This window comes from Lemur catta, chromosome 7 (genome assembly GCF_020740605.2).
Source record: "Lemur catta isolate mLemCat1 chromosome 7, mLemCat1.pri, whole genome shotgun sequence".
NCBI lineage: Eukaryota > Metazoa > Chordata > Mammalia > Primates > Lemuridae > Lemur > Lemur catta.
Window position 1 is genome coordinate 70,603,630 of NC_059134.1, and position 21,126 is coordinate 70,624,755.

Below are 21,126 nucleotides of genomic sequence, written 5' to 3' on the forward strand. Positions count from 1 at the left end.
TATATGCAGTTTTATTGGTTTTAAAGTTAAGCATGTCTTTTCAAAATCAGCTATAAAAATTGATCTCATCCCCATTCCATCAAGAAGTCAATAGCAATCTTTGAATTTTTTGTTTGTTTTCCTGCCTACTCCTCTTGTAACAACCTTACATTTAATAAAGATCAGTTTCCAAAGATGAACCTCAGGGAGTTCATAATCTATCAAATACAACTATTTAAAAAATAATACATAACTATTTAAAAAAGAATTTCTTAAGCAGAAATAATACTTGGATTTATGTAGCAAAGCTGGGAAGAGGAAAATGCTCCGCATTGAAGATTAAAGAATCAGACATTTGGGTCATTGCCAGCACTTCAGTAGCCCTATTCCATAGTCTAAAATGATCCTTCCATAAAGGACTCTCCTACACTATCAGGAACAGGGTCCTCAGTCTCTAAATTTCAAAGCTCCTTTTATACACTATATGCCACAACCAAAGACTTCATTTTCTCCAAGTTCTAAGAACTGTTGCTCAAATGGCCCAACCATACTGATGACTCTGTCAGGATACTGCTATGAGGCATATTTTAAGGCAAAGTGGTAAAGACACTTCCTCAGTCATTTGGCATGGCAGAGGCCAAGACTTGGATTTGAATCTTTGCTCTTAGTTTTTCATTTTATATGTAACACATATCAATGTGTTGAGGTATTTTGAGCACGTTTTAATATTCCCTTTAGTAAAGGGAACTAAATTAAATATTATTACTGCAACTCATATTTTCAAATAAATATTAGGGAACTAAAACAATACCTTTGACAGTCTTCCAGACTGAAAGAGACCCACTATGTATCACTAAATACAGAGGATATGACTGCGGAGAAGGGTAGGAATCACAAAATCACAAAAGCTCTCAAATTTAAAGTTTTGATTTTTCTGTTCAAAAGAAATTATAGATATCTTAGAGATACACTAACAGAATTAAAAGAGGATGTTTATCACACAGTCGTAAATTTGCATTTTGTTGCCTGTGCCTATACTACCTAAAGTGTACTATGAATTAGTGTTCTTCATAAATCCTCTAATTATCATGTGAATAGCCCAATTATATGTATTGTCCTTTTTGGTACTACAAGCATTAATGTTAAAAATGCAAACATTTATAATACAGAGGAATTTGATAATCCTATTTTGACAGATCTTCATTTATTAATGTATTGGGATCTTCAAATAATAAAGTGGCTTAAGCCTCTCTTTACCTTTAAAAGGTTCTGCTACCGTACAAAGAAATTCACTGATTATCTAGTGTGATACCAAATATGGTTTTACCACGAGAGTAAATACATGTTAAATAGTAATGATGATGCTAGAGTTCACCTTTATTGATATTGTACCAAGAACTATATAAAGTACTTTTAAAAGTATTGCCTCATTGAATCTTCTCAACAATAGTACAAGATAGGTCCTATTATTTGTTTCATTTCACACATGAGAAAACAGAAGGTTAGGGAAGTTAAATAACTTGTCCAAGTAGGTGGCACAGTCAGTCTTTGAACCCCAGCAGTCAAACCCCAAAGCTCATGCTCTTCCCCAGAACGCTTTAGTGATTGCACAGACTCATGACCCAGATGACTTTCATTGGCTTTTCGTATTCTATTTACGATTCCAAATTAATTTTATCCTTTTAAACACATGCTTCTGAAACCAACTTTTTGTTCCATGGGGTTAACTTATGAATGTCCTTAAAAATAAATAGCTCTTGACATCTCCTTTACGATACCTCTTTTTCAACTTTAAGTGAAGCTCTCTTAGTTTCCTCAATTCTCCTTCAAGTTAACAGTGAACGCAGCTTCCTTTTTGCTTACTCCATTTCTCTCTCTCTGGAGCCCTTTCCCAAGTGTTTCCCTACTCTGATTCCAGCTGTTTCAGATCGGTGCCTCCAGAATGGCCCTCTGGTTTGCCACCCGCCTGTGCTTCTAGGTCTGGGTGTGCTGGAATCTCCAGGCATCTGCATCCCCACTTATCCTGACTACTGTGGTTATGAGGGGCCTCTTTTGAATGCAGACAGCCAGTCAGCCAAGTCGAAATTTATACCAGAAATCTATTACCTAATTTTTAAACAAAATGACATGAAATCAGACTTGAAGATATCAAAAACATGTCTAGTTTCTGATTTAATCAAGAAAATCCACATTGTTACTGCTTCTACCACAGAATAATTTACTGCAACAGGAGTTCTGGATCTTATGCCAAAAATGAGGTCCTCTTACCAATGTCAAGGCCAATTATCTTGTGGTAGATCCCACAACAAAAGCAGACTATTGTGATTAGAGTCAGAAGCACCACCCAGAGGAGCTGGAAAGCTTCTGGGGATTTCTTAAGGTTAGTTTTTATTTTTTTCTCTCTGTGTGTCTGCTTAAATAAACTACCAGAAACTCTGTGTGTGGGCACTGAACATCTTAAATTGGCAAGGGAGACAATGACAGAGGTGATCCGCTGGGAGTGAGCTGTTGCAGGCTTGCCTTGATTCGAGCAGGAGCCATGTCGCAAGGCGGTGCCCTTGTGACACAGCAAAGACTCCCACAGCCAAGTCTCTTCAATATGCCACAACCCCGCTTTCCCTAATCTCCTTCCCAAATATACTGCCAGTAGCTACCCTGCAGTTTCTCACTGGGAAAGAAAAGCTCAGGTGGCTAAATTCAGGAATACTTACCCCACGGTAAAGAACTGCCTCATCTCCTGTCTCCGAGACCTCATCAGTTGCTTATACTCCCCAATCCGGAGCTTTTTGCCATCGACAATGCAGGTGCGTTTCGGTCGGGGTTTGTATTTATAGTTTGGGTACTTCTCTAAGTGGATCTTGCTTAGCCGGGCCTGCTCTTCATAATAAGGTTGCTTCTCCTGGTTGGACATGGATTTCCAGCGAGATCCTAGACAAAAAAATATCTTTAAGTAGCCAAAGGGTCAAGGCAGCATATTCCAGGCAAATACAACCAGAGATACCTTCCCACCACTTCCCTCACCTGTGCTCTCAGTAGCTCCTATTACCAAATACCATTGACCCTCCCAACTAGTCTTTTAGATTATAGTGCAAAGAACAATTTTGTATATAATACATTTATTGTATTATTTCAATAATTTAAGGCTTTTGCTACTGTATCATTTTAAAATGTATCTTTGCTGCTTCAACGTCATACCCTACACCCAGGTCTTTCTCCATCCACCTGCCTATCTCTCTCGGGAGAGTTAAAACCCTAAACTCCCTAAGCATACTTTTGAGTGTGACAGGATCCTCAGGAAAAGCTTCCTTGGTTCCAGAAATTCAAACATCTCCCACACTCCAAGTATCTTTAGCGAAACTATCCTTTGATAAGATATCAGCAGATGTTGATATCCTTTCATATATAAAAATCTACTATGCACACTGTCTCCCCTTGCCTAGTGTAATTAAAAAACTTAAACTCTACTTAAGAAGTTATAGCTTTAGAACCGGAAAATACAGGCTAGAATTATATATGCCATTCTCAGGTACTATAAACGCTCATTCAAAGCTATACCAATAAAAGTAAAAAAATTTTTAATATGGTTTATACAGGAAGAAGGAAAAGTATTCACTTCTCTAATATTGTTTATAAAGAATTATCTAAACACTTGACGAAGAAGGGATGTGTTTTTTTACATGTATCAAATTGCATTTTTGTGTCTTGCTGGTGAATAAAGCGGTAACAGCTGTGCAGACTGGATGTTAGTTATTCTTCAGTAGAGATTTTTCATACATAAACAAATGGAAAAGTTGTACAAATATTCTCTGTAGCCAGCAATATCCTGGTCTGCTTTAATAGCACATCCATCCCTGTTCTTTCCTGATTGTTGTGCAAAAGTTGTGCAAAAAGTCCATGCAGATAGGCTTCTCTGTCTGTGTTCTGCTGGCTCCCAGCAGCTTAAAGCCCCAGTCAACAGAGAATTCTTGGTACTCTTGAAATGCTTGTGCGGAAAAGTTTACATTTTAATGAATATACCTACTATACTCCTAATAATTTTTTTCATAGAACACGCACCAATAATATAGATTCCCCACGGCTGCCAAAATGGAAACAGAGAGGTTCTGTGTCCATCTGAACGCTTACTCATATTGCTAATAAAATGGCAGAAAAAAAGTGAAAATCTCAAAGTTAGATATCAAACTGTAAAGCCAGATTTATTTTTTAGAATGTCTTTCATTAGGAAAAAAGTATATGTCCATTAGAACATCTTGGTTTCAAAGGTACTTAAATTTAAAAGAGTAACATCCCTATGCATCTCTCTGAAGCTCTAAAAATAAAACCACATTTAATTGTGATGACATTTAGTATCCATCTTGAAATTCGAAAGTCAAAAGGAAAAAAAGAAAAGAAAAACTTGTATTTTAACATTTCACCATTATTTGATCTCATGTATGTTTTAAATTTTCTTAGAGGTCATTGCCTCAAAATGTCTCAGAATCAAGTTAAATTATTTATACAGTGACAAAACATGTGTATTTGTGTATGTCCAGATCACTGATATTTACTCAGGTTAAATATTTATTGCTTTTGAACAAAACATTTAAAAAATTAAAACCACAGTTTAAGTCTCTAATGTTTTTCAGCTTCTTAAACGGCTTCCTTTGAGATTTTGTCACATCATGACAGCTTAAATAGAACAGTGCCTTCTGTGTTTTTTCTTTTTAAAGAGGAAACATGTTGACTGTAATGCTGCATGTTGAATAAAATATGTTCAATATGTTGAGCACAATAATTCCAAACTGTATAATCTGCACTAGTCAAGCTTTGCAGTAATAGAACAAGGCTTGAGTTTAATCCTGAGAAACGGGAGAGTCACTGGCAATTTACCACAAAATGGGCCTCTGCCCTGTGGTCTATGTGTTTAACTCACTGCTATGAAATTTGAACTAGTCATGTCTTATTAAAGTAAATGTAGATTTATTTTACAAGTTTTAAAGTTATCATTAGAGGCACTGTTCTACACTCCACAAATTTCACACCATTTTGGGGTTCATTTCTAGTCCTTGATGAATTCTTCCAGTGGGACATATGAACCCAAGAATACTAAAGCAGAAAACTGTAGGGCCTATGAGTGTTTCCAAGGCTTCATAGCAACTTGTGAATTTAAGAAGACTGAATAATATGAGGAGATAAAGTTTGTCTCCCTGATTGCTGTTTAGCAGTGACCTCTAAAGAACTGCTAAATGCATGGTATTAACATACTATAAATAGTTTTGTCTCTAAAATAAGTTTTTAGCCAGTCCTGTCCTGGCACCTGGTGGATATAACTCCTATATCTACATGCCACATTGTGGAGTGGGGTTGGTAGAGATGATGACAAAGCCTCCCTAAGAAGCTGGCTGACTTTCATCTAACCTCTGCCAACCACAATCTCCCTTAGGAGCCTCGTTATGCCCTTGCTTCCCACTCTTGAGGCAGAAGATCACCTCCAGTTGCGCTGCTGCACTCACCTAAGATTTTGCTAATGTTGGAGTTATGCATGTCTGGGAAGGCCTGAAGGATTTTCCTCCTCTCATCCTTCGCCCAAACCATGAATGCGTTCATTGGTCGCTTGATGTGTGGCTCGCTGCTGGCACGGCCGCGGGCATCCCTGTAGACTCGTGCTTCAGCCACAGTGGCACCTCCTGTTGGCCAACAATAATACTGCTGTAGTTTAGCTGCAGAGCCATTCATTGCTTTATTTCCTGTAACATCAGGGCAGAAGGAACAAGATGAATGCAAAGCATTATTATGTGGGATGATGTAACACAGCTTCCCACCTGGTTCAGCTGTTTTCCCTGGGTCCTTCTCTTCCAAATGACTTCTCGGAAGCAGAAGGCAGTTTCAAATGGCAATTCTATATGCACTTCTAATGTAATGTAGCCCTCAAAGATATACTTGGCAGAATTAATTTTGTATGTTTTTATACATCTACTACATTTACTACAATCAATGGTAGGTGATGATAAAGCAATGACTGGTATTACTTTATGTCAAACCTTCCTGCTGTGATTCCTTCCTTCAAAAGCAAGCTGTTACCTGTCATTTTTAGACTTAGTTGCCAAAAATCACAGTTATGTCAAACTATATGTTTCCCCCAAATAGAATTCTCTGTCACAATATTATGCCTTGACCTGTTATCTTCTCACTGCCTAGAAGACCCTTCTCCTACACCTTCATGCTAAATCCCACTCATCCTCCAAGACCCACTCAAATGTTGGCATGTTTCATAAATGAATTAATTTAATGAAAAATATTAATTGAGCAATTGCTATGAGCTAGGCTTTATCCCAGGTGCTAGGGATATAAAGGTGAATAAACCAACTTTTGTTGTTCAGGAGCTCACAGTTGGGGAGGGGGGTGGAGACAGACAATTATTAATATAACAAAGAGTGTAGTATGTGCTACAATATTGAAGTTAACAGGGCACCAAGAGGGCACCAGCCAGGATGGTTAGCTAATGCTTCCTAGGAGATGTTATGTCTAAGTTGAGTCTTGAAAGATGAATAGGAATCAGCAGGTAACTGGGAAAGGTGGGTAAAGACAGACGGGAAGCGTAATTCAGAATAAAGGAATGTCATTCACAATGATGCTCCCAGGCTGCACTCATTCCTCTTGCTTTCAGGCTACATGCCCTGAAGTGATGCTTGTTTATCTCCCTCTGATCTTTCCACTCCATCCCCAGGAATATGAGATCCCTTAAGTTAATGACTATGTTGTACTCATTCTTGTCTCTTTAGGATTTCCCACGTAATAAATAATAAATACTCATTAAATAAAAATAATTTGGTCTTCAACTCATATGAAAAAGTAGTAGACTAAGAAGTATTCATTTCAAGGGCCTGATCTATTTCTTAGTTGTTGAACTGTAGTTTTTTAACACCTATGAAACTATATCTAAATTCTTGATGTTTTATAGTTTCCGAAGAGCTGACTCTAATAACATATTAGATTGAAAGCTCCTTGAAGATAGGGCAGGGGCTTGATCTCGTTCACTGCTGTATTCCTAGGATCCAGTGAAGGACTTGGCACTTAGAATTTCAGTTAGTAAAATATGTTAAATTAATGACTGATTCAATGAATGAATGAATGAATGAACATAGCTCTTGCTTGTTTTCACACACACTACCAGGGTGACACACTGAGGTATACTTTGCAATGTGGCAACTACTAAACATCTCCCTAAAGATTGAGAACTTCTATAATTAAATGTAAAGTAGTTGGACTGATGGCCTCAGACAAGCCTGCATAAACAGGAAAACCTACCCCCAAAAGTTTGAAAGCAAAATATACATTAAAACCAACATTTCTATTTTCTGGAAAAAGTAAATCCTTTCAGCTGAGTTAAATTATTATACAGGAACAACATACGACCCAATCAATCTCTGGCCCTTCCACTCTATTTCTATATATCTTGGTTAAGTAGAAATTTGTTTGTGTCAAAGCCAGTAATAAATTAGAACATTAAAATTCACTATTATTTGGTAAATATGGCCATCATTTACTGCAAACAAAATATAGGACAAAAGGGTGGAATTGGCTAATATTGGGAATTTTTTTTCTAAGCATGAAGGAGGGCAGAGAAGGCACTTTCTGAAGATCATGCAAAAATAACATATTTTATAAACAGCTCTTCTTTTAGCCCTGCTAGACAGAATGATCCCTTACATGCAAAGTCTCAGATCCCAAGATGCATAACTAATATGCTACCTTTTTGCCACCATACCCACAGTACATTAATTTCATTTAAAATGCACTGACCATACAGGATAAATTGATTTTACTTTATATGGGTTTGACAGCCATGTTTATTGTGCAGTGAAATGTAGTGTAGCTTCCAGCTGACAATATCCATCAACACAGGGCAATATGCTGACTGCTGGGCCAGATGAAGGCATACATTACTCTGGAAGTGAAACACTCATTCAGATACGACAGTGTCTTCTCCTGAGGATCACCACAGTAATTTATGATGCCCTCAGTGCCATTACTTTACAACTGACATGGATTCAGCAATTTATATACTGACATGCATACACATAAAAGGAGACAGGTTTGTGGAGAATGTCAGATGCAAAAACATTTCAATATTATTCTAAGTTAACTACTATGCCACAGGTGATTAACATTTGAGGTCTGCTTTCACTGTTGTAGTTTTCTCTCCACCTCTGGCAAAACCAGTCAGCTTCATTTATTTCTTCACTTAAAATATGTATTTCATTGTAAATGAGAAGTTTTAATCTCCTACAGACTGATAGAGATTCATAGTGAATTTTTAGATTCTGGTTTTAGTATACAGAAACATTCTAGATCCTCTACTCCATACTTAATGATTCTCCCAGACATGTCATACATATGCCCAGTGTCTGCCCACTCATGCTATGCCATACCAGTCTCTTCTGCTTTACTAAATTATACCTTTTTCCAAGGAACAGAGCTGAGGTCCCACCTCCATCAACTGCTCTGCACTGACCTTTTCCCTTCCTGCCACAGCATGTATTATCTATACGACACTGACTGACACTGAATTAATTACACAGTAGATCTTTAGTACTCACAACTAATGCTCCAAGAAATTGAGAAATTCAAGCCTGGTGCATAGAATTACGAAGAGGGAAAATAGAAAATGCCTTAGAGCATGTGTACATCTCTTTTTTGTTGTCACCTCTTCTCTCTTCCAGGAGGAGTGAACTGAAAAGTGAATGGGGACATCTTAAGCTAAACCAGGAACGCTGTGTTAGATGAATCAAGGATTGAGAAGAAGAGACGTATCTAGGGAAATCAAAGTTTGAAAACCACTTTTAAATTGGACCTGATATCTGATCAGACATCAACTATACTAGTGACTTTTATTACTATACAAATTTGTAGTGCAGTGCCTAGATCCCTTTGCAAAACCATAACTTGGATAAATGTTTTCCTCTTTTTCCTTCTCGCCCTCTTCCTATTTTTGCTTTCTTTCTTTCCTATCTTCCAAATATGTGGTACTCTAAGGCTATCTTATGGCAATGCAAACTATGCCCAGGAGGTCACCCTCCTTCTTAATTAGGCAGTCAAGGAAAAACAACAAACCAACTTTACATACGAAAATTGTCTCTTACTCTTGCCTTCACCACCACCACTAACATCCTGAAAAGGGGCTCTGTCCTTCCCTAGACTTAAAATACCTGAATTAACATTGAGGTTGGTATAGGAAATATAACACTGTAGACCACAAATGCACTACAAAGAAATGTTGAGGGTCTCTTCTATTATGTATTTTTGCAGCGAACTTCCATGGAATTAATAGAAGAATACAGATGAGTACTATACAGAACAATGTTTTTCAACACATATTTCTTGAACTGAATCTCTTGATGGAAAACATCTCTCAAAATTACTTTGTTTTTTCATTTAGAGCTGACAACTCATCTATTACTTGAACTCACAATCTAAGTTTGAGTTAAGCTTAGAGCCAGAATTTTAAGAAAGTACTAGAAGCCAAAAAGTCAAAAGAACATTTAGAAAATATCTCTAAACTTCCCTAAACTTTACTTTATGAAACAAAATAGTTATGAAATTGTTGCACCAGTAGAAATACATACATGACTGTATATGTATATAAATTCAGAAATTTAAAAATGGAAGTTATACATTTTGAAAGCCTTTTTAAACAGATAAGGAAAATTCTATAGCATACTATAAATTATTTTCAAAAGGTATGTTATTAACCTCTGTATTTGAAGTCTTAAATATACTTTCTGTTATAATTAACTTTAAATATATATATCAAGTATTTCATACTGTTCCATCCATTTTTGAAAATAATATTAAGTATTAAAAAAGTATTTCTTTTTAAATAGCCAATACTCTGTGTCAGAATCCAGAATTATATTGTCCTAGGAATTGGCTCATAATTCTATAAGACAGCTTCTTTTTTTTTTTTTTTTTTTTTTTTTTTTTTGAGACAGAGTCTCACTCTGTTGCCCAGGCTAGAGTGCCGTGGTGTCAGCCTAGCTCACAGCAACCTCAAACTCCTGGGCTCAAGCAATCCTCCTGCCTCAGCCTCCCGAGTAGCTGGGATTACAGGCATGCACAACCATGCCTGGCTAATTTTTTCTCTCTATATTTTTAGCTGTCCATATAATTTCTTTCTTTTTTTTTTTTTTTTTTTTTTTAGTAGAGACGGGGTCTCACTCTTGCTCAGGCTGGTCTCGAACTCCTGAGCTCAAGCAATCTGCCTGCCTCGGCCTCCCAGAGTGCTAGGATTACAGGCGTGAGCCACCATGCCCGGCCAAGACAGCTTCTTTTTCTTTTAATATCAGAGGATTCATTTGTGAATTCAAGATATGACTTCATGGAAAGCAATTAGAAGAAGCCTAGACCCACAGCTATGTACCTAGAAACTACTGCTTTCCAGCTGATCTAAGAGTATTTAATTGTCAGCAAGCAGTCCCAAATGACAGTTACTGAAAGACCAGGAGATCACATCACACTAGGATCCAAGGGAAAGTAAGATGCCTGTATTTTAGGAGCTTCTGCTCCACACAGCTTCCCCTAGGAGGCAAAGATTGGTTAATTCATCCTTCATTTCTCAAGTCACAGTTTGGTAAAGGCAAACTTTCAGCTAGATAAAGAATGATAGTTAATCTATCGGGAGAAAATAGAAATTGCCAAGGCAAATACCTCCTTAGGAAACTGTGATTTGAATGATTTAAAGAGAAGACAGAAAATTTAGTTTTTCCAGGTGGATTGGAAAGAAGGCCAGTTTCACCATCATAGCCTCTGGCAATGGTCCTGAACTAATCCTAGAGAGGCCTCTTCCTGGGTAAATTCCAAGGGTTATCTGAGTGAATAAGTTGAGTGTCTGGTGAATATATAAAGTTCTCCCTAAGGAAAAACTCTAGTTAATTTTGTAATGTGCCTACTAATAATTTATTTATGCATTAATTCAATAAATACTCCCAACAAATTTCAGATGTACCCAGCATTGTGATGGGGTATACAAAGATAAATACCACATGTACTTTGTTTTTAAGAAATTTGGTCCAGTTGGAGGGAAGACATATAAATAAAAAATTACAAAATACTGCTAACAAAAGTAATTAAAAATGCTATGAAGGTAAAGGGGAGAAAATACTAACATTATTGGGGTGGACAGAGATGAATATTAAAGAGGATTCAGAGATAAAGTGGTGCTTGAGTAGCATCGTAAAGGAAGAGTAAGAATTTACCTGAATGTGAAAGTACTCCAGGCTGAGAAATGAGTGTGAATAAAGGCACAGAGTTATAACAAAAGCACAGTAGCTTTTAGGGAATAAAAAGAAGCTGGCTATAGCCTGGCTTTACATAAAAAAAGAGGGGAGTACTAAAAGATGAAATTGGAAAAGTAAATAGAGACCAGATTGCTAAGCACCTTGAATGCCAAGCTAAAAAGTCTTTAAGGTTTTTAAGCAGGAGAGTAACATGGACAATTACATTCTAGAAGAAATCAAAATGGAAAACTAAATGAGAAATTACCACTGAACAGTTTCAACGATTACTAGTGAATTGATAAGAATAGAAAAAAATAAAGTGACTACCTCCTCAAAGGCCAAGTAAAACTTACATTTTGTCAGACAGAATGAGGGTGATACATGTAAAATGTTGCCACAAAAGATTCTATTCTAAGATTCAGTTCTGGTAATGGCAGAATAGTTCATATTGGACCAATCCAACAGGTAATAATTATAAACTCTGGAAAAAATATGAAAAAAAAAATCTAAAGACACCTGAGCTACAATAATTAAGCAGAAATTAGAGAGGATTCAGTCTTCAAAAGAAAGGTGTTTCATTAGCTGAAATTCTGTTTTCATAGTTTTTCCCATAAAGACACTTCCCAGTCTGCATAGCATTAAATGGCTAGAATACAAACAGAAAGTCAGTCTAATTGGATGAATGCATCAGAAGACAGATTTTGAGCTCCCAGGTAGCCAACCCTTGAACTTCATGTGTAGAGGGAAGTTTCAAGGAAGCCCAATGAAAAATAGGGGTATATAGTTGAAAAACCTAAAAAGAGATTTCAGCTTATGCTCATTGCCAGGGAAACAGAATTTGAATTTGAATCCTATCAAGTTAGAAGACATTCATAAACACCTTAGGCTTTCCATGGAAATCTCAGAAACGAAACTCCTTAGGGATAAATTTTGTATGCCAGAACTAAAGATTCACACTAAGACTAAAAACAAAATTGAAACAGACTCTCCTTAACAGTGTAAAAACTAAGCTTTCATGAGTTCAACATGATCAGCAAGTAATTTAACTGCTTCCTACCAAAAAAATTAAAAATTTTCAGAGGAAGAAAATAGAATCCAGAGTCTCCACAATTTATAATCCACAACATGCAATATATAATTTAAAAAATTACTAATTATGCAAACAACCAGGAAAATGTGACAGAGACAAAAAATAATACTGGTTGAAAATTACCTAAATTTGGTGAGAAACATCAACTAACAGGTTCAAGATATTCAGAGAAATGCAGAAAAAATAAATACAATTAGAATCATATCTAGACACTAGTTAAATTGCTGAAAACCAAAGACAAAGAGAAAATTAGGAAAAAAAGGAAACATTAAATACGAAGGAACAATAATGCAAATGATGGCTGATAATTCACTAGAAACAATGAAGGCTAGTGGACTATGGAACAAGTTTAGAAGGCTAGAAGAAAAAAATCTCAATCCATAATTTTATACAGTGAACATATGCTTCAAAAATGAATATGAAATACACTTTCAGTTAAATAAAGCTGAGAGAACAAGTCACCAGCAGACAAATACAAAAAGGAAAATAGCATCCAATGGAAACTAGATATACAGAAAGAAAGGAAGAACATCAAAAATAATGTGACTCTTTTTTCTTCTCCAGATTTCATTAATAAAAAACTGATTGTTTAATGTTTTTAAAAGATAAGAAACTAATATAAAATGTAACACTGTATTATGGGATTTATAACATATTGTAAACTAAAAATAAAATCCTCAGCCAAGCTGCCAACTGAAAGAAAGGACTCTTCTTGGCCAAGGGGACTCCCCAAAAAACCTTAAAAGTAAGTTCCTTGCCATGAAGGGAAGGCAGATCCATTATACTCGCTCCCTTTTGGACTATAGATACAACTGACCAAAATTAATGTTAAAATAGAGATCATAAGACTGACAAAAACAGACTCTTTGTGAGAATAAGATACTAAACTTTTAACAGGACCTAAGGCCATGCAAGGCAAAGATTAAATCACACCTGTCGGCCATCAAATTTCTTAACAGATCATTTGAATCTGTATATTGTGGCTTGTCTCTTATTAACAGACTTCCTTATCTTAACATAAAACATTCCAAGCCTTTAGATGAAGCTTTATTTCTTTAACCAATTACAAATCAAGGAAGCTCTGAACCCACTTATAACCTGTAAGGCCCTGCTTCGAGATGTCCCACCTTTTCAGGCCAAACCAATGTACACGTTCCATGTATTGATTTATGATTTTACCTGCAATTCCTGTCTCCCTGAAATGTATAAAACCAAACTATAGGCCGGGTGCAGTGGCTCACGCCTGTAATCCTAGCACTCTGGGAGGCCGAGGCAGGTGGATCATTTGCGCTCAGGTGTTCGAGACCAGCCTAAGCAAGAGCGAGATCCCATCTTTATTAAAATAGAAAGAAATTAGCTGAACAACTAAAGTATATAGAAAAAATTAGCCGGGCATGGTAGCGCATGCCTGTAATCCCAGCTACTCAGGAGGCTGAGGCAGAAGGATTTCTTGAGCCCAGGAGTTTGAAGTTGCTGTGAGCCAGGCTGATGCCACGGCACTCTAGCCCAGGCAACAGAGTGAGACTCTGTCTCAAAAAAAAAAAAAAAAAAAAAAACCAAACTATAATCCAGTTGCCACAGGACCACTTACTCAAGGCTTCTTAGGTGTGGCTCTCTGGGCTAAGGGTCATTCATGTTTCACTCAGATTAAACCTCTTTAAATTACTTTACAGAGTTTGAATTTTTTTCCATTAACAATATGGAGAGGTAAAATATGGGATAACAATAGCATATTAGCACAAAGGATGAGGGTAGTAAACGGAATTAAATTGTTAAAACTTGCTTTATTTTACATGAAGTGGTAACATTTTAACTGAAAGGATACTCAATTAAGGAGTCATAGTGAATCCTTAGAAAACCAATTAAAAAAATACAGAGATATAGCTAAAAAGCCAAGAGAGTAATTCAAATGGAAGACTTAAAAAGGATTCAGATAACACAAAGGAAGGCAGTGAAGGAGAAAAAGAAGTTAAAAAAGTGGGGGAACAAGTAGAAAACAAATAGCAAATTGTAAGATCTAAGCCTATCAAATTTAATAATTACATTAAATAGAAATAAATTAAATGATCCAATTAAAAGTCAGAGATTTTCAGGGTAGATAAAGAATGAAAATGAAATAGAAAACAGACACAATAATGACAATTTAAAAAGTCAAGTGTTAGTAATTTGAAAAAAACAATAAAAGTAATAAACCTCAAGTAAGAGTGAGCAATAGACAAAGACAGAACACAAAAATACTAGTATTTGGACATAAAGAGGGAATTTCACTACAGATACTATACACATTAAAAGGATAATAAGGGAATATCAGGAATAACTTAATTTCAATAAATTTGACAGCTCAGATGAAATGAACAAATTCCTTGAAAGACACAAACTACCAAAAGTCACTCAAGAATAAGTAGAAAACCTGAATATTCTGATAGCTAATGATGCAATTGAATTTATAACCAAGAACATTCCCATGTAGAAAACTCTAGTCCCAAATGGTTTCACTAGTAAATTCTTTTAAACATTTAAGGAACATAATAATAATAATCTTGCATAAATACAGAAAGCAGAGGAAGAAGAAACACTTCCCAATTAATTTCATGAAGCAGCATATCCTGACAGAGGTTTAAACATAAATGCAAAAATTTTTAATAAAATGTTAACAAATTGAATCCAACAAAATGTAAAAGGAACGTAAAATTAATTTAACATTTAAAATCAGGCAATGTAATTCACTATATTAACAGAACAAAGAGAAAAAAACACATGATCATCACAATACATTCAGAAAATGGTTTTGACAATATTCAATATTCATTCATGATAGAAATGCTCAGGAAACTACTATTAGAAAGGAACTTCCTCAGTCTGATAAAGGACACTTAAGAAAAACCTACAGATAACATCATACTTAATAGTGAACTACTGAATGCTTTCCCCCAAAATGAAGAACAAGGCAAAGATGTCTACTCGCACCATTGTTAATCAACAATTAAAGAAATAAAAATCATAAAAATTAGAAAGGAATAAATGTTATCTAATAAACATTATATGAATATGTGAATAATATAATTGTTTACATAAAAATCCTAAGGAATCTGCAAAATAATACGAGAAAGAATTTAGCAGTATTATACTATAATAAAAATACAGAAATCAAACATATTTCTATATACTAGCAGCAAACAATTAAAAATAATTTTTAAATTTACATTTATAATAGCATCAGAAAATAAAATACTTAGGAATAAATTTAATCAAAAAAAGTATTCAAGACATCTACATTGAAAACAATACAATATTTGTGACTTAAAGAAGACCCAAATAAATGGAAGGATATACCATGTTTGTACATGAATAGACTTAATATTGTTAGAATGTCAATTCTTACCAAATTTATCTATAGATTCAACCTAATACCAATAAAGTTCCAGAAGACTTTTTTGTAGAACTTGACAAGTTGATTTTGAAACCAATATGAAAAATAAAGCAGTAAGAACAGCCAAAACAAACTTGAAAAAAATTGGAGGATTCAAAGTACCTTAATAAAGACTCAGGCTGTTAAAGTGTGAAATGATAGTCTTTTCAACAAATAGTGCTACAGCAAATGAATAAGCACATTTAAAAAAAACAAACCTTGACCTCTTATCACACACCACACCTAACAATTAATTGGAGGTGAATCATGACTTGAAACTAAAAGCAAAAATTATAAGATGCCTCAAAAAATACATAGGACAATATTTTAGTGAACTTGGAGTAAAAAGATTCCTAGATACGGTATGTAAATATACTGTAAATTATAAATTAAACTTTTTCCCAATCAAGCAGGTGGGAGACCTGAGGAGGGGATGGGTAAATTCACACCTAATGGGTACAATGCACACTATCTGGGGGATGGGCACACTTATAACTTTAACTCAAATGGTATAAAAGCAATTTATGCAACCAAAACATAATATTCTGAAATAAAAATATCAAATATTCTCAAAATTAAAACTCCGCTCATCAAAAGTCACTGTTAAGAAAATGAAATGTCAAAGCACACATTGGAAAAAAAATATCCACAATACACATATCTGACCAGAACTTGCATCCAGGATATATACAGAAGTACAAAAAAGTCTAATTTTAAAATGGGCAAAAAGACTTCAATGTACTCTTTATAGAAGACACAGTTATGGCCAATGAGCACATGAAAAGGTATTTGACATCATTAATCATCAAGAAAATGCAAATGAAAGCCAAAATGAAATGCCATTTTACATCCACTAGAATGGCATACACACTAAATGTCCACAAGGATATGGAGCTCTAATACATAGGTGATGGGAGTATAAAATGGCATAACCATTTTCTGGCAGTTTCTTCTAAGTAAAATACACCCTTGCCTATGACCCAGCAAACAAAAACTTCTGTCCAAAAATAGACTTATGTAAGAATATCATAGCAGTTTTGTTAATAATAGAAAAAAATGGAAATAATTAGAGAATGGGTAAATTATGGTATATCCATACAATATAAAATAAAACTGTTTTGAATGTTAGTTAAAAAAAGGCAAAAAGAAAAAATCAAAATAAAACAGAAACCAACCAACCAATAAACAAGTGTTCTTTTTTTGAAAAGTCCTTTTCTCTGTGAACCTGAGAAGTACATGGCATATTAAGGCCATTATGAACTCAAAGATGGTCTTGTTTACCAAAAAAAAATATTAATAAGGGCAGAAAACCCCATCATTAATTGCTTATGAATAAAAAGAGACATAAATATTACTATTAGGTTGCTTGACGGAACTGTTGACAATCACAGTATTTCAAACTACATCAGTCTATCAATAGAATAGTTGATTTTCTCCTGAGGGATTTTAGAAAGAGTTACATGATACATTTGTGTTTCCTTATTTAGGTTAATAGAGAAAATGTTGATGAGTGCATTAGAAACAACAATGTAGAAGATGAAGGAAATTTAGAACGGGATGTGAGTAAACTAGCAAAGAAGGAGAATATCAATATTACACAGGCTGGATATTTTTCACCATGTTTACCCCACCAAATCTATCTTAATATGGTAGAGGTCCAATTCACTGACAGCTGTCTGTCTATGATTACGGAAGCCTTCTGCTAAGTTCTTATTCCTGCCAGAATATGAACTTACTTTCATCATAGGAAGGCTGCTTGGAATTTAAATTTGATTTCTTCTAGTACAAAAAAAAAAAAAAAAAGATTTGGCTATCCTTGTGGTTTACTTGGCAGGAAAAATACATTCCATGGCTGAGCAAGAGCTTTAATCATTAGGGAAGTGATGTGTTCATCTTCTGAGAAGAGATGCCAGGGTAGAGAGTATGGTTTGCTCTCTATGTCTTTTATAAAAAATTAGCTAGATAGATAGGTTACAAACAGTGACCTATTGATAGGTTGACTTGAAAAAGGCAAATACAAAATATGGATGCATAATTCTTCTGAGCTAGAGATTGGTGAAAAAAATAAGAACCAATGATATAGGAACAAAAATTGAATTACCTGTGGTACTTCAAGGTGTTAATTCTTCATTTGCCCAATGTGGAGAAAGACCATAGGTAAATTTTCATTTCCCTGTTTTCATCCTAAGGTTCTTTAACCCCACTAAAAAAAAATACACTATTTACTTCAACTGTTGAACTTATCTACACTAAGAAATTCACTGAGTAAATGAGAGAGAGAGATATCAACCTACAGATAGATAGAAAAAAAAAGAGGGAGGTAGATATAGTATACATGGTATATACACATAAAGAAAGGAATTCCACTGGGCACGTTGGAAACAGACATTTCATTAACCAGAGTACCACGCATTTCTTTAAAGAGCAATTTATCTTTTTGATAGACTAGGCCAGAGGTCAGTTTCCAGGAGAGGAACACAAGGTGTGCTAAGTAATTTTGCACAAAATAATATTTACAAAGTTCTTTTGCTAAATACATTATCTTCATCCTCTTTACTATCCTTTCAGATGGGTAGGATGGAAGATATCATTTCACTCACTTTATAGATGAGGAAACCAAGGCCCATAGAGGTTATATCACCTTCTCCTGAAGTAACCAGTTGCCAGTATACTGCTAATAAGGAGCAGAGCCAGATCTAGAAACCAGGTCTTCTGACATTTAGTCTAGTGCATTCCCCCTACTCCAAAGCTACCACAGTCACTATTCAGTGATCTGAAATAACTCTGAATTTCAAAGCCCACCATTTTTTGGTGGAATACTACTTTCCCCCTTTAAGAATGCCACTTCCTTGAATAGCTAAGCACATTAGAAGAGCTCATTACCAGTTATGAAGTTCATGCCACTGTCTAATTTGTCTCTGAAATACTACCCCACCAAAGATGCAAGGGCATGCAAAGAAAGCACTAAGGACTGAAATTATAGCAGGGATTAAAACAACACTAAATTAATGCATTCCTTGGTTGCTGGATTATGAACAAGTGTTATTGTGGATAAGGCTTCTATTTTTTTCTATTAGAAACTTCATTCTCTTTAAAAGATCAACAAGAAGAACCAAAAGGGAATTCCCTAAGGTCAGCTCTGAGGAAACATAAACCTCTAATTCAATAACTCTGCTACTGCTCTGAAAAAAGGCTTTATTATTGCAACATCCATATGGAGCCAATTGGACATTAATGACTAATCAATCCCTCCCCTTTCTATTCTACTTAAAGTGTCACAAACCATGTTTAGATTAGCCCATTTCCTGCTTAGGATTGCTCAAGATGTCTTTTGTTCTTTCAGGACCAGCCTGATGGAGGCAGCTTAAACAAACACACGACCGGAGTGGCGCAGGAGTTATAAAGTGCCATATGTGAATGAACAAAGGGGCTATACTAAAGCCTTTTGTGGTATTTGTTAATGTTTTTCATCTGAGCTTAAAAAGGCTTAATGACTTTGTGGTGAGCTGATGCATGTGGCTCGTGGCTTTGCAAAATGAAGGAAATTCTAACTAGTGATATACCAGTCTGTATTTTCAAGTCTCTTGCTTTCAGTTTTGATTCCTGTGTTTACTTTTTTAAAAAAAGTTTTCAAGATGTATTTATTTTACACAGATAGATAAACAGAGTGCTTTACCTTGTTACAACCATAGAATCCCAGGGCAGCTGAGATAACTTATGTGCTTCTTTATTTTAATGACCTGAAAAGTAGCACAGAGCATCAAATATTCCACTTATTACCTATATGCTGTATGTATACACAGGAGGAGGACTTGCAAGCTGTTGAGCCCAGGCCAAAAGGAATCATTTAAGTTTAAACCAGAGACTACTGAGGATGAAAGAAGACAATAACAAGTTTTGGCTTCCTAAGTTTTTGAGAGAACCAGGCTCAGGTTCAAGAAGATGCTCTTGGAGAATAAAGAGGCTGAGAAAAAGCTGGTAGACTAAATAATTTCTGTTGCTCAGCAGCTTCTGGCTTCATTCGACCTTAGCTCCTGCCATAGACTCTACATTAAACTAAGAAGCACAAACCAAGATGAAGCAAATCTCAGAATTAATTACAAAGATACTACTAAGTCCATCCTCTCATTTCAATCCTTATTGATTGTTTTAGCCCTCCCTGTCTCGCTAAACTATTATAAAAACTAGCCTTTTGGCTGATATTCTTACTCCCAGTTTTGAGTCCTTCAACATCCATTTAAATATCTCTTTCTAATTTCAGCTGGACTGATCCATCACAAACGCAATTCTGACTAAGTCACTTGTATATTTAAAACTCTTCAGTGACTCCCTAATGCCCATGAGATAAAGTCCAAACGCCTTAATTATAGTATACACAGCTCTCCATGACCTGGCGCTCTACCTATGGTGCCAGCACCATCTCTGGATACTCTGCTTGAAACAGTTTTGTTTCATAACATTGAACTACTTCTAGTTCTCTACCCACTGTGTTGTTTCATGCTAGGAATCTGAGTTTTACTTTTCCTGGCATTACCTGCCCATCTTGTAATAACTTATTATTGAAGACTCATCTCAGGGATTATCTATTCCATGGAAGTCTTACCTGGTTGCCAGGTTAGACTATGTATCCCAGGCTCCCACAGGTGGTACTCTATGTTTACCCCCATCTTAACATTTACCCTATTTTATACAAATTGCCAGTTTTATGTGCCTACCTTCTTCTCTAGACTTTTCACCCCAAAAGGGCAGTGAATGTATTATATCTTATCCATACCTGCATCCACAGGGCCTAGTACACAGGCTGGCATAAGCTAAAGACTCAAATGCTTATTGAGATAGCAGAGAACAGTGGACATCTTCAGCAGGGAGAATTTTAGAGTGAGACTCATATGTCCACATGCTCCGTTAGCATCTTGGAATTTTTGAAATCAAATCTTGTGTAAATCCCATTTTCTTTCTTATATTCTGCTAAGTGTCTTGCCTTGCTTGAGCCCTCTATAAAATAAGAATGACTTTGATGGGAAAAATGTGCCCACAGTTGTTATTTGAGACAGAGATTATTGGTTCTAATTTTACTTATTTTATTGACTTCCCATACTGCACAATTCTGAGATCCCAGTCTCCTCACTTCCAGGAAAACCTTGGAAGGATGGTAGGGCAAGTCTTTTTTTTTTTCTTTTTGTCCTACAATTAAATTCTGAAGGTCTGAGCTTTTTGAGAAAATTAAATCTGAAAACTATTCTAATGCCATTTGGGGGGGTATGTATATAAATATATAATATATATATGGAGTGTGTAAATACATGGTATGTGTAAATATATATATATGTGTGTGTGTGTGTGTATTCAAACATACAATGGACCCTTCCTTAAATGGCAGAATCATTATAAAA

General features: G+C 35.5%; 1 protein-coding gene across 1 annotated transcript in view; it reads right to left on the bottom strand.

The window, feature by feature from the left end:
• Window positions 1-21,126, bottom strand: part of SOX6 (SRY-box transcription factor 6) — a 383,942-nt gene that overhangs the window by 16,490 nt on the left and 346,326 nt on the right. The window contains exons 14-15 of the mRNA XM_045557593.1: window positions 5,472-5,705; window positions 2,691-2,907 (exon numbers count right to left, since the gene is read on the bottom strand). Of these exons, the coding sequence (XP_045413549.1) occupies window positions 2,691-2,907; window positions 5,472-5,705 (451 nt within the window). The remainder of the gene's footprint in view (window positions 1-2,690; window positions 2,908-5,471; window positions 5,706-21,126) is intronic.